Raw genomic sequence first — 16,979 nt, 5'->3', positions numbered from 1 at the left:
TTCCCATATATATAATTTGGCTACAAGTAGTAAATAGTTAATTAACGAGCATTTCCCACAGTCCTAAACTAAGTGAGATTTTAGTGGCCGGGTATTCTTTTTTTTTTTTTTTAATTAGTGGCCGGGTATTCTAGAATGTAGCCAAACTCAAATCTCCTGTCGAGCTTCAAAGTTTCAGCGCCAGGGCCCAGTTATTCAAAAGCCGATTAACACTAATCCAGGATTAAATACAAACACAGCCTTGATTTCTTGCCCATCAAAAAGCTTTAACCTTGTAATTTTCATGGTGAAGCAAAGGCAAAAGTCAAGTCAATTTTGGGGAGTAAAACTCTGATCAGAAAATAGACTACAAATCAAATTTCCCCTAATCCAGGATTAGCTTAATCAGGCTTTCAACGACTGGACCCATTTAAACGATCCATATCGCTGTAACCTAACTGAAAAACTTGCAATTACTGTCACCTTTGATATTTATTCATCTAAAAGAACCATATTTTTCCAGAAATGCAGGCAATGAGATATACGCTAATGATCATAATTTGTCCCTCAAAAGTTTGGACGTCAATTACATATACTTGCAAATAACAAAACGACCTTAGTATAAGGTCGGCGTCATCTTAATTCTCTCCGGCTTGATCATCAAACAGCGCAACATTGAGAACGATAACTTAAAATAGCTTTGCGATGCTAAAATGAGTTTAAAAAAAAAAAACTATGACGAGGCATGGGGATCCGCTCTCTTTCCTCATCCTCTGTTAAGGTTTTTCGATCAACGTTACTTTACTGCGGAGTATTAATTACGAAAGAGAACTACAATGGTGACAAAGGTAATGTTTGAAATCAAGTGGTTAGGCTCTCGTTTCGTTACTGCTTAGGCCATTCCCCTTTTTTTTCGTTTCCCGTCGAATGCGTTTCCTATTGGGTTGGTCGGTCGGATTGGAAAACAAAAACTAAAAAAAAAAAAACACCCAAAAAGTCTCGGAATAGGAAGCCTGGTACCCCTACATCATTGCTTTGGAGCCTGAAAACAACAAGACATGAACCTAAAATCAATATGGTGGAAAAGTCAATGGATGTCATTGTCTAAGTTGGCGATGAGGATGACGTCAAAAGTCAATATTTACATATTTAGATGAAATAAATGCACAATATTCTGTAAAAATGTTCCTGTTTTTGTTCGTTTTTTTCTATGTTATTGTTATGCTCATTTTTCAGATTAAAAGAACTATTTAAATGAAAAATGGTATAACTACGTAATTAATTTTTTATTTTGAAAATGTCAAAAATTTGGGTAGATCAGATGACGGTAAACGAACAAAAAGACGGGATGGCCTTTAAATTAAGTAACGTCTATATTTGTGATAATCTTAAACCACTCCTCTTTAATCAGCTTCCCCGTGGTCAGTTTAAAAAAACAAGCCATCTCCTTTTTTATATGCAGCTGTTTTCTTGGCGTCTCTTTGGCAGTTGTTTGAAATGGCTGCCAAAAAAGAAAAGAAATAAAAGGCACGTGTGGTCTCAGCGAGGCTAGCAAATTTCGAAGAATCGACCCACGATACACTATTTGTAAGATATTAACAAAACCTCGAGTTCTTCTAGGCTACTTTTGCACGCAAAAACCTAAGAATAAATAAGTCATTTATAAGTAAGAAGAGACGATCTTTATTTTACTGGGCGTTCAATTAGACTCAAAAAATTTTAACAAGATATTGCCTCTTTCCCCAATTAACGCATTTTGCAAAAAAAATAAATAAATAAATAAAATAAATAAATAACGCACCTAAGCCTACGTGTTTTTGGCGACCACTACTTTTCTAACGGGTAATATCTGTCAATCAAACGATGGCAGTTGTTTGAAATGACGGCCAAAAAAATGATATATAGCTGTTTTAGAAAAAAAAGGCACTTGTGGTCTCTGTGGGGCTAGTAGATTTCAATGATTTGAAGAGTCGTCCCATGATACACTATTTTTAAGATGATATTAACAAAAACGCAGGTTCTTCTAGTACACTTTTACGCGCAAAAATAAGTCATTGATAAGTAAGAAAAGATGATCTTTATTTTACTGAGCATTCAATTACGCTTAAAAATTCTTAATAAGGTATTGCTTCTTCCCCCAATAGACGCATTTGTCCAAAAAATAACGCACCAAAGCCTACGTGTTTTCGGGATGAAGACATTTTCATTGAACAATATATTTTGACATGTTTATGATGTGAAATTGGGCACAAGGAGAAAAGCAGTTGTAGAAAACAAACAGGATCAACCGAACCAAATTAAACAAGTGACAATCTTCAATTCTTAATTAACTTCATAGAAGGAATAAATACCAATAAAATGGTACAAAAAGGGCAAATTTAAAGGCAAAAAATGTTGCATATTTTTGCGATCTTCTTTCATTTTACCTACCATTATGCAAAAATGATGAAACCTCTCGTTGACGATAAATTTCGTTGTATTTATCAACTGGCGACACTTCACACAAAGACTTTTGCCCCAGATCGGCAAATGCGCCAACATTCACGGAAAAACAAGAAGAAACAGCCATACATCTCATCCGGCATTCTAGAAACCCGTTAACTGACACATGCGTCAAAGAGTGATGTTGAGGTAGTGTAAGTTATGCACCAAAACGTTGGCGAAGACAACACCTGGTTGGCATTCATCTCGCATCAAGCTTCTGTCTTGGTCACACTTAATTTGACTGCCTTTTGTTCCACGAATTTCGTTTGACAGCGCAACAAGAATGCAACTCCCAACATAAAGTGAAAAGGGAGACATCATCAGTCCCGTGATTGAGAGGGAGTTTCTCGGTGATGGGTTGCGTCAGTTTGATGAAAGCACACTAAGTTGTTGTTAGTGATCGTGAACACGTTCAATGAAGGCAAGTTTGTAAATTAGTCAAATTAATTGACAACTTCCGCAGATCAAGATCACTTGTCACTAGAACTGGTTTAACAAGTATCTCGTGAGTCCAGAATGCATGCTGTGGGGAAAAAAGAACAAACATAAGACTGAGGCCTCGTAGCCGTCGGAAACTGGGAGCGAAGACCAGTTGCCTCCTCGCCGCATCGAGGCTGAATATTCGTATTCTTTGGATTAGAACCCGGAATTGTATTTAAGATGTTCTAAAAATCCAAACCTGTAAATCAAGGCAGCTGTGTTTCGCTTATTTACAAATTGATAAATAATCTGCACTTTTTGGGATGTTACTGCCTTTTCACCTTGATTCGATCGAAATTTATTTTTATCCTTTAGCAAAAGCCCATAGAACATAAATGTCGATCTCTCTCAATTGGCCTTGGCCCATGCATCAGTGTACAGTATTACCTAAATTAAAATACGAGTCACGCCAAATTATGGCCAATCAGACTGAGCCTGTTGACCACGACGCCTTTGATTGGTCTGCAACCAAGGAGCCGCATGAGGGATTGCACGTGCTTAATTAATGCAAAATCATGGATCAATAGAGTGTTTTCACGTGGTTGAGGTTAGTCTTGGTCATATGTTACGTTTGCAAATGTGAAGTATTCTTTCTCTTTTCTGTACGTTACCACACGTACATTTCAACCAAGTTAACCACCAAACTGTGTTTTCTATTATTATTATTATCATACTGGGAGTAATCATTAATTATGATGTGCGTTGTTGGGGACGAAATTTGCATTCTGGAATACTTCGACTGGTGAACATGCCAGAAAGATGATGGATTTACGAGAGTAAGGCACTTTGAAATAAGCCATAATAGTCGTCTGGGAAAAAAAGGAGAGGAAAGGAACTTTATTTAAGTCGTTCTAGTGCTCGGTGCCGAGTAGAGAGCCAACAACCTCAACCCACAGATCGATGACGCCGAGTATGAGCATCGAACCCGGGACACATTGGCGGGAGGCAAGTGCTCTTACCACTGCGCCATCCCTGGACTCCAGAGAGGGAGAGATGGGAAATAAAGCGTGTAACAAAGGGCAACCCTAAAACCCGGAATCCGGAATCCGGAATCACAGTACAATACAGAGAGTAAAAACTATCCTAAACATTCATAAAAGCTAACCTTAGGCCTAATTAGGCCTAAACAAACGTTTTTAGGCCTAATTGGGCTTAAGGTTAGCTTTTATGAATGTTTAGGATAGTTTTTACTCTCTGTATTGTACTGTGATTCCGGATTTCGGATTCCAGGTTTTAGGGTTTCTCTGTAACAAATGTTCAAGGGATACCGAAAGAGTATCATGGTAATTTCAAAGTGGCTTATTTTCTTTTAAAGAATTGGTTCATGCTTAGCGTGTGTATATCGAGTAATGGATGCTCGAGGGAAGTTTGGGGAATTAGTTAGGACCGGCGCGCGCGGTAACTTCCAGTCATTTTGTTCACGTAGTTCTTTGTATTGGCAGGTCCCTTGAAAACAAGAGAGCATGCTCGATGGCTTCAAATTACAACATATAACACAAATTGTAAGAAAACTTGATGGAGCGATCGCGAAAGCGTACAGAGCGTGTCAATTACAAGACACTAAACAAGCTTTCTTCCGCAAATTTATCATCATTATCATTTTCCCCCACTTAAGTTATCAACTCTCTGCGGTGCCTCTGTCAGTGTTCTTCCTAACATTTGCATAAAGTCTCATTTGGCCATCATGATCCTTCTCAACTGCTGGGCATCTAAGGGTCTCTAAGCCCAATAGGTTTTCAAACTTCGTCCATTTGGGTGAGTTAGTGTTAAACAAAAGCTGCTTTTGTAGCTGATCATTTTCCATCCTGCAGATGTGGGCAAAGTATTTCAGTTCCTGCTCGTATTAGGGGAAATTTTGCATCGCGATTTGTCCGGACTATTTTTTTAGTTTTTACCATAACAATCATATTCCGGGAAGGCTACTAGTTCAGATATACATAATACTTAAATTTTTCTTTTTTATCCCATACAATCCTTTGTAATTTCGAGCCGCATTTTTACAATGTAAAGTTCGATATGGATGAAATTTGATCGATGACTCGAATTTCTGGTAATGGTTATAAATTGTTTTGGTAATAATGGATATTTTCTGGGAGAGTGGCAAAGAATGAGTGGGATTTCCGAGCTGTTGAGTAAGGTAGATGGACGAGGTAGTCTTTAATTATAAATATCCGCTGTTGTAAAGTGTCGGTAATGACGTGGCCAAATTAACATAAGTGTCGACGCCGCTTGCTGTAGTTAGACTTGATCGGTCTTCTGGGTTACTAGCTTACAAAGAGTTAAATGGAATTGATTTGAACACACTCAAGACTTACATTCTGCTTTAATAGTTAAATCAAAGTGCTTATGTACGCAATGGTAGCCAGCTAAACGTGATTAAATATGTGAGGGAGTATATGATGTTTCCGTCCTAGTAAACGTAATTAGCGAGCTTACGCAACAGGACGGCTGGACGACTCAGGACGGCAGAATGACGAAAAAATGTCGCGTAAGATTGAGAATGCAGAGTCTCGCGCGACATTTTTTCGCCATTCTGCCGTTCTGAGTCTTCCAGCCGTCCTGTTGCGTAAGCTTGCTATTAACATCCTACTTCGAACTTGAGCATAATGCCTTCAGTTACATACCTATCGATACCGTCACGTAAATCCTGAGAAACGTGGCTCTTAGAATCCTACATGAAATCCTAGTATAAGAAAGGACTACTTCCCACGATGTAATACATTGGCTGTGCATGCAACACGTATCTATTAAACAGTACGTTTGGCATGGTCTAAACGACAGTACTTCTGATTCGTATCAGGCGAGTAACTGATCTACTTAGTATAAACTTACAGTTCGCCGTATTTTTTTTTGTTTGTTTGTTTGTATTCCTTCTGTAAATACTGTAAATATAATTGTTATATTTTTGACAATAAATGGCGCAGAAAATGCAGACGGTCGAAGAAAACGGTCACCGCCCTTGAAACCACAGAACACCCAGGATTATTCGTCGAATCAATATCATTATCATTCGCCTTGCCTTTGTCATTGAGTGCAACTTTATAATCCAAGTATCAGTTTTCATGTGATGTAGGTAAGCTGCAAATAAATGCAGCGCTCGATACTGTTCAATTCGTGTTTATGTTCATAATAACAATACATGCACTCGCACAATGTCCTTTCGGCCGTAGAAATCTGTTGTGGTCGTGTTTATTTTGTTTCAAAAGCGCCGAAAGTTCAGAGCAAAAGACTTAGACAGAATTATGAAGTGGATGAGTAAGAAAAATTGCACTTTTTATCTCATTCACATTTTCAGAAGGAGAAAACTGCAACTCCCTGTAGAAGACCATCAAATCACTGAAATATGCATGCGCCACGGTGCCGCTGTCCCTCTTCAAACCAATATCGTAAACTGAGTGGCCGGAATCCATGAAATCAATATTTTTATCCTGTGCCACCGTGCTTTCCTGTTTCTTCTCTCCGTTGATGAACAATCTCGCTCTTCTATATGCTCGATTCCATGTGATAGCAATGTGACTCCATCGATTGGTAGGGACCACACTGTCAATGAACAATAAACAAAGCGATTAAATTACGAAGGGGGTAGTTTCTGAAGAAACTGTGGTGCTGCGTCGGTGGGGAAGTGGTATACAAACATTTGGTTTTATTAACGGAGTTGATAATGTAAATTAGCCACCGTATAGAGATTCTAAAAGCTGACGTTTCGAGCGTTCGCCCTTCGTCAGAGGATTCGCTCTGATACAGGATTTTGGAAGAATGGAAGTATTATATCAATATAATATTTAATTTAAGCGATTGGGAATAACACAGACTTAAGTTACTAGGTAATCCGGCTGAAGTCTTCGACGAGCCATTATCTTGAAAATGAGCGATTCATAGATATTTATCGACCAGCTTCCCAAAAGCCTTTTCAGTGCCAATGAAACGAAATCAATGAAACAGCATAACAAAACAATAACTTTTAAAAATCCCAACTGGCCGGAGGGAAGCCAGTTGCATTTGCAAGTGCAGCAGGACAACTGGGATGAAATTTAAAGAACTGTCGATCAGGACGGGCCTTTCAACCCGAAATCTCCGGCTCTCAAGGAATCACTGAGCCGCACTTTCTCCTTTTACCTTTAGTTAATTCAGTTGTATCTAAAATTCAACATTTTCCGTTTGCCTTTGTGTAAGATTTATCGGCGTTTACCGACGGGCCTAAGAGAAATTTAAAACGACTTACTTCGAACTTGTAGTTGGGGTTAAAATATCGAGATAAACTTCGTTACTGTCTGTAACGTCAAAGTGGAAAGTGCCATTTTCAACAAAGAGCCGGAAGGATAAAGGAGCTGACCAGTCACCATAAACGGGTTGATGTGAATGGGCCAGTATTTTGATCCACACGGAAATGGTCAAGTTTTCAGATCGGATTGGAAAAGCAAGAGTTTCGGCAAAGGTTCCAGGGCTGCCGTTCAAAAAAAGCACTGCTTGGCCATCTTGATGGGTGAACATTGCAGCTCCGCGTAGACTACAGAGAAAATGAAAACAACGCCATCCACTTACATTTTGCCTCGCATGTCACAGAAATTTCACTGACTAATTACAAGATCGCGTTTTACAAATTTAGGTATGTTCTTTACTTAAATGTGTTTTGAAATTAATGTTATTTGAAGTGGTTATAGAAGGAAGACAATTGACCCCATCCCAACTGAGTGGCTTCGTGCGTAGCTCAGTTGGTAGAGCATTGCCCCGGTATCGCAGAGGTCATGATAAAGTTTCCCAGTACCGGTCCCGATCAGTTAACGGGCCCGGTATTACTGGGACTTTCGAGAAACGGGCCCCTGACCCCAATTGATCGGATGAGTGGCTTTCTAGCTAAGATCAGTTGATAGAGCATTACACCCCCATCTATCTATTCTTTTAGTCATTTATTCACTCATTTTTAAAGTTTGTCTTTATTTCCAAGCCGTCCTCTCGACGTAAAGCTCTCTGAGGGGGAGCCATCATATCCCCAATGAAGACGTCGTTGACTCTAAAGTAGTACATCTTCCCTACGTACAGTAAAAGTACTCTCTGCGCCGCGCCAATGCTTAACTCAGCGTTCTGTTTGATATCGTTTTGCAACTGTTTCGAAGGGCCGTGTCAGTTCTTATTGGTGAATTTGGACTAGGCTAACTAAGGGAAGAAGCGAAACGAAGAGCCCACTGAAAACGGCTTGAACTACTGACCAAAAGTAAGCCTAGCCTGTTCCAGGCTCTCAGATAGTCGAGAAAACAAAAAGAACTGCGTGTGAAAAGCGAGTGGGGGCTTGGGTTGTCCCACTCACTTTTCACACGCAGTTCTTTTCGTTTTCTCGACTATCTGAGAGCCTGGAACAGGCTAAAGTAAGCCCGACTTCGGTGACAATCAAGAATATAATAAATGAACAAAAGCCTTGTGAGTCAAACTTTCCCGAGTATAGTTGTTTTATAATAAAGTTTCTATATAACGCGCGCTCTCATTGGTTTGAACAATGTGCTTTATGAGAGTACAAAGCACGGAACAAACGAAAGCTCACGCCATCATCCGCAGAAGTGGCAGATGAATTTCCAAATTTTCCTTGGGTATTATTGAAGTTGTCAGTAAAGGCGTGCTCAGATATTCTGTCAAGTGCTTTGGATGGAAGATCTCAACCGTCGCCCAGTCCAGCAATTCTTTCAAGCTCAGAAAGACCTTACGCTAGAGTTCTTCATTTACAAAATTCCCAACAGGTTTTCAGATTCTAGCCGCAAGCAATGAACAGTTTGTTTTCCAATTGTCGTGTCGGAAACGTGCAGGTTTTCATGGGCAACAATTCGGCCGGTTTTCACTGAACTTAAATTATTTAGATCCTATTTTTTGCTGTTTTTTACAGGCTGAAACCGAACATTGAGGCACTTGTTTTTCCATAAATTCGAATTTTGTGTGATTTCTGTCATGCCACTTTCCAGTTGATTGATGTTTTGACAAGCCTTTGTTTCATTAATTAATTTCATTAATTAATTTTAAACATTCTTACAAGCGCTCTGATTGGTCCAAAGTAGCGTGCTTTATCAGAGTATGAAGCACTGTGCTGACGACACCTCAGTTCGCCACAAGCAGCGCGCGATTTGAAAATAAAGTAGAATTTTTGAAGAAAATTACTTGTTCTTTATCATAAAACAAATAAAGAAGCCTTGACTGTGCTCTGTTCTGTTGTAAAGCTCTTTGGAAGCGGCTAGAGCACTCAAGAAGTAGGGAGAAACACTCGCCTATCGGCTCGTGTTTCCCCCTACACTTCTTTCGTGCTCTAGCCGCTTCCAAAGTGCTTTACAACAGAACAGAGCACAGTCAAGGCTTCTTTATTTGTTAATTACAACGACTTTTTTTTCCGCGAAAAGAGTCATATTTCCACGGCAAACACAAAAAAATAAAAAAAATTAAAACAACTTCAGCATGATGCGGGTTTGTATAGCTAATCACATGATTTTGGAGTGCAATTTGAAATGAATGAGCACGAGTATAATTTTTTTAAAGACGACCAAAATTGCTCGAGCCCGTAGCGCTGGTGCAATTTGTAGTCTTATAAAAAAATTACAAATGCTTATTTATTCCAAATTGCTCGAGTAATCATGTGATTACTTATTGATAATAATTTACATATCAAAAAATCGAGTGGTTAAGCAGAAGAAGCTCGCGCGTATCACGCAATCAGGGGAAAATTGCGCCATAAATTGCACCATCCAGGGCGTGCGCTTGATTTGAAAGCAAAAGTTAAGAGATTTGATTGGTTCTGACCAAACCGTATTGTTTATTAGGCAATCATAGCCCAGAATTGCACTGGAATTACACTTTTTGCACTGTGTTACACTTGAACGGCACTGCTCTCCATGGTTTGTTGAGCGAGCAATTTTCAAATATCCTGGTTATCACTTTCTTCAAAATCCTCTCAAATCGATATCCGCATTTTAAAGGTATTAAGTTAATATAATATCTCCTGATCGGACTTTCATAATGCATTTTATATTTGTAATGAAGGTGTTTATTTCTCGACGGTGACCCTGGTAAAAGCTCGGATAACCTCTGGTATCCTTACTTTTCATTGAACTGAATGAATAAAGTTGCTATTAGAATTATATATTGCATTTTTTTCTTAGGCTTTTGAAACTGCAATGAATGACGATTATTGCCTCGCGGAAATTAAAAAAAAAAAAAGATTTTAGGCTCTTCCTAACCCAATCGGCTTTAAAGAAAACGCCATACTACCAGTGCGTCAAGTTTTCGAAACCACTAGTAACAGATCGATGCGAAATTACTTCTTACGTAATATGCTTGTCCGTTCCATCGAGTCGCCAGTGAAAAGGGAAAACTGAAAGTTAAAAAATATAAAATTTGCAAGTCAGCATGGACGAAGAATCCACATTTCTTAGATAATGAGATTTTACTGAAAGTTAATCAGGTGCGTCATAAATTTGATATATGATTAATTACAGGAGCTGATCAAGGGGAGCCTTTCTCTCCGCTAATTTTTTTCCCACGAAAAGTATCATGTTTCCCTTGACGCCGAGATAGCCCTATTTTGATTGGCTTTTACAACATCGGGCGTGCTAAATCTCCCAAGGGAAACGATCGTTAATAAAATCTGCTCGGGTTGACTCCCAGGGCAATCATGGAGATAGAGGCTCCTCCTAGCGATCATAAATGGCTGCAGTTTTAACATGTAGCACTGTTAGAGAGTATGGGGTAAGAGGGAATCCGGCCCAGTGCAACATCATAATTATTTATAATTTATTTTTTAGATTGCGCCCATGCTGCCAAAGTTATTTTTATTTCTTGTTCCTTGGACAGCGCGCTCCATTTTCACACTAACTGACCAATAAGGTGTTGTCCTTAATTAAAACAACACGCAATATGACAAAGCTAATAATAGATTTCGAATAATTTTTCATCCTAAGCGGCTCTAGTATCGCTCTAGAGCTCTTAGCTCATCATTTCTCGTGCACTGGCTAAAAGTGCAGGCGGTTTTAGCTATCACACTTTCTGCGCCTAACACAATATGGATTTCCTTGGAAACAATCACAATGATGCAGCGAGACATTTCCAATTTTTGTAGGTTAATTGACACCCTGCGAGCAGAGCCTCCCTTTGTCTTTTTCTTTACTAAGGAGGAAAAAAGGAGGCTCTGCCCGAATCGCGTCAAGTCTTTGAAGCCGCCGCAGCCCGAACTTCTGGACTAGTCAATCTTGTTTTCTCTCGTCAAGCCGGTTTTTCCAGTGCGAGCGTCCGTTTAGTGACAAAACCGATGGTTATAATTGAGCCCGCTGTACCATGAAAAACCAAGATGGCGGGGAGATCTGGCATATTAGGCTTGGGTTCGAGACTGTATCCTGGCAACATGCAGCGCATATTCAATAAAGATCTTACTCCATTCATGCAGAGCCTTTCTCGAGAACGCCAAAATCGAGCAAGCAAAAGAAAGGCTCTGCTAGCAGGGTGGTTAATTGAGAAAATTAACAAAAAAAAAGCCTTAAAAGCGATCCAACCAACAAAATGTGGATTTCTCTTTATAGTTCTTTGGTCGTTTGAAGAACTCTATGAACAGTGATCACTTACGCCCAGGAAATCTGGGGACAAAATAGAGTTCTACCATGTTGTAAACGATACCTTTCAGTTCGCAGTTCCGTCGAATATATCCTTTAGCACACGAAACTCGTAGCTGTCATCTCTGTAATTTGCCAAACAAGTTGCACCGTTCTTGCAAGGATTGTTCAGACAAGAAGTCTGTTCATAAACAAAACAATTTCATTATTCCGATTCAATTTGCATCTCAATTAGCTTCATACTATGACTTTTCAATCATCTCAGTTGTCAACTTTACTCTTAAGCTGTATCGGAAGGAAAGCTTAAGAAATTCGGGCGTTTACCGTTCGAGCTATAAAGCCAACAATGATTTCGTTGTGGATTCATAGAGAACAAGGAGTTGAACTGAGATTTCATATATGACAGCAAGAAAGGATTAGATAAGAGAGAGTATTACCTGTACATGAGACTCTTCCAATGATAGTTTTTTAAAATCTCATTTTGGCGCATGGCTCAGCTACGCAGCTATTTTAATTTTAGAGGGCCACCTGATTGGCCAGTTGTAATGATGTAATGCACGCAATTTTAAATATGCGTGGCTTGGTCAGCTTGTGAAAAAAAAACGGCCTCCATAGCAAGGATCACCTTCGTCGACGAATCTAAAGACTTCAATTTTGAAAAGAGTAATGGAAAACGTTTTTTTAAAAAATATATATTTCTAGCTACAAGATTCGGACGCTGCATGGACGTGACACAGCAAGAAAATCTCACCCTCGGCCTCTTCCCAGCGCTGATCATCTAACTGCGCGACATTGGAGTTAAAGTAGCTTTGAAAAACTAAAAATAGATTTTAATAAGCTACGATGGGGCATGGGGATTCGCTCTCTTACCTCATCCTCTCTTGATTAAAGACAGCAATTTAAACTACGAAATTTGGTTACGATTTGCTCGATCAACGTTACTTTACTGCGGAGCATTAATCAGGAAAGAGAGCTGAACCGGTGACAGAGGTAATGTTTGAAATCACCTGCATAGTCTCTCCTTGCGTTACTGCTTAATTTAAGGAATCGGCCTCTCCACGGTCAATTTATAGAAACCAGGCCATCTTTTGTCTTATAGAAGAGCTCCGCGCGGGCCTTATGGGGTTAATTTCCGAAAAACTATACATTACGCGTAAGCTGTTAATTACACACAATAGAATTACGGAGTATATGATTTTTGGTTAGATAATGGGCTATTAGACTACAAACTTTCGTATGTGGCGAGTTTCTTTTAAAACTGTATGTGCTCAATTTACTAGAATAAACGTAAATTATACAACTGTTACGACTGCGTATACTTAAAACTACTACTAACGAATTACTATTGAATACAAAAAGAGATAGATTTTTGTGACACATTCTGGCAACCCTGAATTTTTCAGGCCTTATTCTTTCGTTACCGTCTAACTGCGATGATCAATAAGCAAAATATTAAGTCGTGTCAGGCTTCTTTCCAAATTTTAAAGCAGTTTAAGTCTCTTCAATTAGCTTCCGTTGTGGAAGTATAAAATTTTACCAGTACACCTGTCACAGGAAATATAAAACATCTAGTCAACTAAAACAGTGACCACTACGTTTTTAACCGGTAATGTCTATCAATCAAACGGTGGCAGTTGTTTGAAATGGCTGCCAAAATAATGATACAGCTGTTTTAGAAAAAAATTTGAAAAGGCACTTGTGGTCTCTGCACGGCTAGTAGATTTCAATGATTCGAACAATCGTCCCATGATACACTATTTTATAAGATGATATTAACAAAAACGCAGGTTCTTCTAGGACACTTTTACACGCAAAAACCTAAGAATAAATAAGTCATTGATAAGTAAGAAAATATGATCTTTATTTTACTGAGCATTCCGCAATAAGGCTTAAAAATTCTTAACAAGATGTTGCTTCTTCCCCCCATTGACGCATTTTGCACAAAAAAATAACGCACCAAAGCCTACGTGTTTTCGGGATGAAGACATTTCCATTGACCAATATATTTTGATATGTTTATGATGTGAAATTGGGCACAAGGAGGAAAGCAGGTGTATAAAACAAACAGGATCAACTGAACTAAGTTAAACAAGTGACAATCTTCAATTCTTAATTAAATTCATAGAAGGAATAAATACCAATAAAATGGTACTAAAGAGGCAAAGTTGAAGAAAAAAAAACCTTGCATATTTTACGATCTTCTTTCATTTGACCTACCATTATGCTGAAATGATGAAACCTCTCACTGATAATAAATTTGCTCGATTCCCTGTATTTATCAGATGGCAACAGTTCACACGAAGTCTTTTGTCCAAGATCGACAAATGCGCCAACATTCGCGGAAAAGCAAGAAGAAACTGCCACACATCTCATCCCGCATTCTAGAAACCCGTTAACTGACACGTGCATTAAAGGAGTGATGTTAAGGTAGTGAAGGTTATGCACCAAAAAGTTGGCAAAGACAACACCAGCTGGTTGGCCTTCATTTCGAATCAAGCCTCTGTCTTGGTCACACTTAATTTGACTGCCGTTTGTTCCACGAATTTCGTTTGACAGCAACCCAATAATGAAACTTCCCATATAAAGTGAAAAGGGAGACATAATCAGTCCCGTGCTTGAGAGAGAGTTTCTGGTTGATGGGCAGTGTCAGTTTGATGAAAGCACATTAAGTTGTCAGTGATCGTGAAAAAGTTCAATGAAGGCAAGTATGTAAATTATTCAAAGTAACTGACAACGTTCGCATATCAAGATCACTTGTCACTGGAACTGGTGTAATTACTGGGTTGCCATAGGGAATCCAGTCAGAAAGTGAGTTGAAATTCTCCGTTTTATTTTTTTTCCGTGTCCGGAAAATGGAAAAGTTGTGCAATAGGTATTTCCCTTGATTCCCTGCTAAGTACTGTCTTTGTGCGTAGGGACGTCTGCGAGCATTTTAGGTAAGTTTCAGGGGGTAGTAGAATTGCGTCGATTTTATCCAGTAGTGGACATTGTAGAATTTTTATTTAACCTGAAATGGCGGCGAAGTCATTGTAACGCGAAAGGCGTTTTAGTGGATCTCTAAACAAAATGTACCCTTATGGAGCTCAAGAATGGAACGTGAAGTGGATAAACAAGACAGGCTGTAAAAAATAAATATCTCGAATCTTAAAAGAATCTTATTTTACTAACTATGATGTAATGTACAACACTGAAACCAAATGGCAAATTCTGCATGAGTTTAACAAACTCATTGAAGAAATCGATTGCATCCCCGGTTGTCTGGCTATTCATATTTATTTTGTACTCAACTCTGCACAGTCTTCAGGTTAAAAAATTAATTGGAAATTGACAGTGAAGAATATTTGAAAGAAAGCTTATTGTCTGCTGTATTATTGTTCATGGAAAAGTTTCTTCAGAAAAGGGCTTGATCCTGAACTGTGAGAAAGGGTCGATCCGCATTGAGGACAAACTCTCTTTTTGTCCGGGGCCAATTTATGAATTTATCCGAATCAACAAAAATTATTTGCCCTGGCGCATCCGCACTGCTTGTTTACAGCCTGTAAACACAAAATAAAAAACAATAGAAAAAAACGAACTTGTCAATGACACCTATCATGAAAATAAAACAAAGTAACACGGACAAAAAAAAATTAAGGGTCCTTGCAGAACAAATTATCCGCACTGATAAAATTATATGTTGACCGATAATTTTGCCAACAAACAGTCTTGTCCTCAGTGCGGATTGACGTCAATTTATTTAATTGCATATGGTTTTTGTTGCATATGGTTTTTGACACGGACTGGGTTTCTTGTTTGCACTCACGCAATTGAAATAAGACGGGTTTTTGCCTCTAACAGCAAATATTTTGTTTGTTTTAATAACTTTTTTCACTGTAAACGATTGTTTGGGAGATTTTTCAGCCTTTGTGGATTCATCTTGTTGTGTAATATTCGAACTTAACTAATTCGCATACGTGGGTTGCAATTGAATACACGAGGAGTTTCCTCATAAAGATGACAGGAATTTGTAGCTGTTTCCTTTCTGGCACATGATTAATACGTTTAGTCATCGATCATTCAACTGTAAAATGAAGTTAATTTAGAGGCCAACAATATTTCTTTAACCCTCTCTTTAAAGACAGAGATTTCCAGCGGTTTTTGTTCAATTCAACCTCTTTACTTAAAATCATGTCATTTCTCGCTAAGTGTTGCATCTTTTCGTCCAAATCAAAGCTCAAAAAACATTTTTTCACGATCTTTCAGTGGAATATCCTTTGTAATCTAATATTCTCTGTCAAAAGTTTGAGATATGTCCAGAAATGCACACAACAACAAAAATGGCAAAAATGAGAAAATGTTGGCGAATTTGGCAAATATGGCGAAAATGACAATTTTGGCACAATCGACAACGAGGCAAAGCACAAAGCAGGGAAGGGGCACCATAAAAGTTGGCGAACGCGGTGAATTTGGCAAATATGGCGAAAATGACAATTTTGCCACAATCGCCAACAAGGAAAAACAGAAAGCAGTGAAGGGGGCCCATAAAAGTTGGCGAAAGCGGCGAATTTGGCAAATATGGCGAAAATGACAATTTTGCCACAATCGCCAACAAGGAAAAACAGAAAGCAGTGAAGGGGGCCCATAAAAGTTGGCGAAAGCGGCGAATTTGGCAAATATGGCGAAAATGACAATTTTGCCACAATCGCCAACAAGGAAAAACAGAAAGCAGTGAAGGGGGCCCATAAAAGTTGGCGAAAGCGGCAAATTTGGCAAATATGGCGAAAATGACAATTTTGCCACAATCGCCAACGAGGCAAAGCACAAAGCAGTGAAGGGGGCCCATAAAAGTTGGCGAAAGCGGCGAATTTGGCAAATATGGCGAAAATGACAATTTTGCCACAATCGCCAACGAGGCAAAACAGAAAGCAGTGAAGGGGCCCCATAAAAGTTGGCGAAAGCGGCGAATTTGGCAAATATGGCGAAAATGACAATTTTGCCACAATCGCCAACAAGGAAAAACAGAAAGCAGTGAAGGGGGCCCATAAAAGTTGGCGAAAGCGGCGAATTTGGCAAATATGGCGAAAATGACAATTTTGCCACAATCGCCAACAAGGAAAAACAGAAAGCAGTGAAGGGGGCCCATAAAACAGAAAGGTTATTGGCCTCATACTATCGCGTATCGAGTCTTCTGGCTTACGGACTTGTTTAGAAATAACTATTCACGACTTTCATATTCCGCAAATAACAGTTGCACCATTTACTGCCATGTAATATTTGGCACTTTTTCTTATAATTTAATTAAGGTTAGTACATTTTTAAATACATTAACAATTCTTACCTCTTAGTACTATGTACTACCTAAAATGCTTGCTTCATACTTTAGTTAACACAAAAAGGAGGAGAATAAGCTTAAAGCAAAACAGTAGTCCATTGAAAAAGGAAATTAAAAAAGAAAGTCTAATATCATTGAAAAAAGGATGA

The 16,979-nt window shown here is 38.8% G+C and overlaps 1 protein-coding gene and 1 long non-coding RNA gene across 5 annotated transcripts in view; both read right to left on the bottom strand.

Annotated features, from left to right (window-relative positions):
• Positions 1 to 6,432: 6,432 nt before the first annotated feature.
• LOC137999183 (uncharacterized) lies at positions 6,433 to 14,183 on the bottom strand. 2 transcript variants are annotated; one of them, XR_011122911.1, is made up of 3 exons: positions 13,737 to 14,183; positions 10,236 to 10,288; positions 6,433 to 6,483 (listed from the first exon to the last, which is right to left on the bottom strand). It is a non-coding gene; the product is annotated as an uncharacterized lncRNA (long non-coding RNA). The 2 variants fall into 2 exon arrangements; XR_011122910.1 differs by lacking the exon at positions 6,433 to 6,483 and adding an exon at positions 11,584 to 11,700 and having other exon boundaries at positions 10,256 to 10,288.
• Positions 14,184 to 14,801: 618 nt separating this feature from the next.
• LOC137999182 (uncharacterized) overlaps positions 14,802 to 16,979 on the bottom strand; it is a 31,413-nt gene continuing 29,235 nt past the window's right edge. For 2 of the 3 annotated variants that reach the window (XM_068845028.1, XM_068845030.1), the window contains exon 6: positions 16,772 to 16,979. This exon is cut by the window's right edge and continues 1,786 nt beyond it. Coding sequence is in view for 1 of the 3 variants with exons in the window: in XM_068845029.1 (XP_068701130.1) it covers positions 15,049 to 15,055 (7 nt within the window). In the remaining 2 variants the exon portion in view is untranslated. Of the gene's footprint in view, positions 15,056 to 16,771 lie in introns of those variants that run through there. The other variant, XM_068845029.1, reaches the window with a different exon arrangement.

This window comes from Montipora foliosa, chromosome 4 (genome assembly GCF_036669935.1).
Source record: "Montipora foliosa isolate CH-2021 chromosome 4, ASM3666993v2, whole genome shotgun sequence".
NCBI classification, from domain to species: domain Eukaryota; kingdom Metazoa; phylum Cnidaria; class Anthozoa; order Scleractinia; family Acroporidae; genus Montipora; species Montipora foliosa.
The sequence above is the reverse complement of the archived record's forward strand: the minus strand, read 5'-3'. Positions and strand labels throughout refer to the sequence as shown.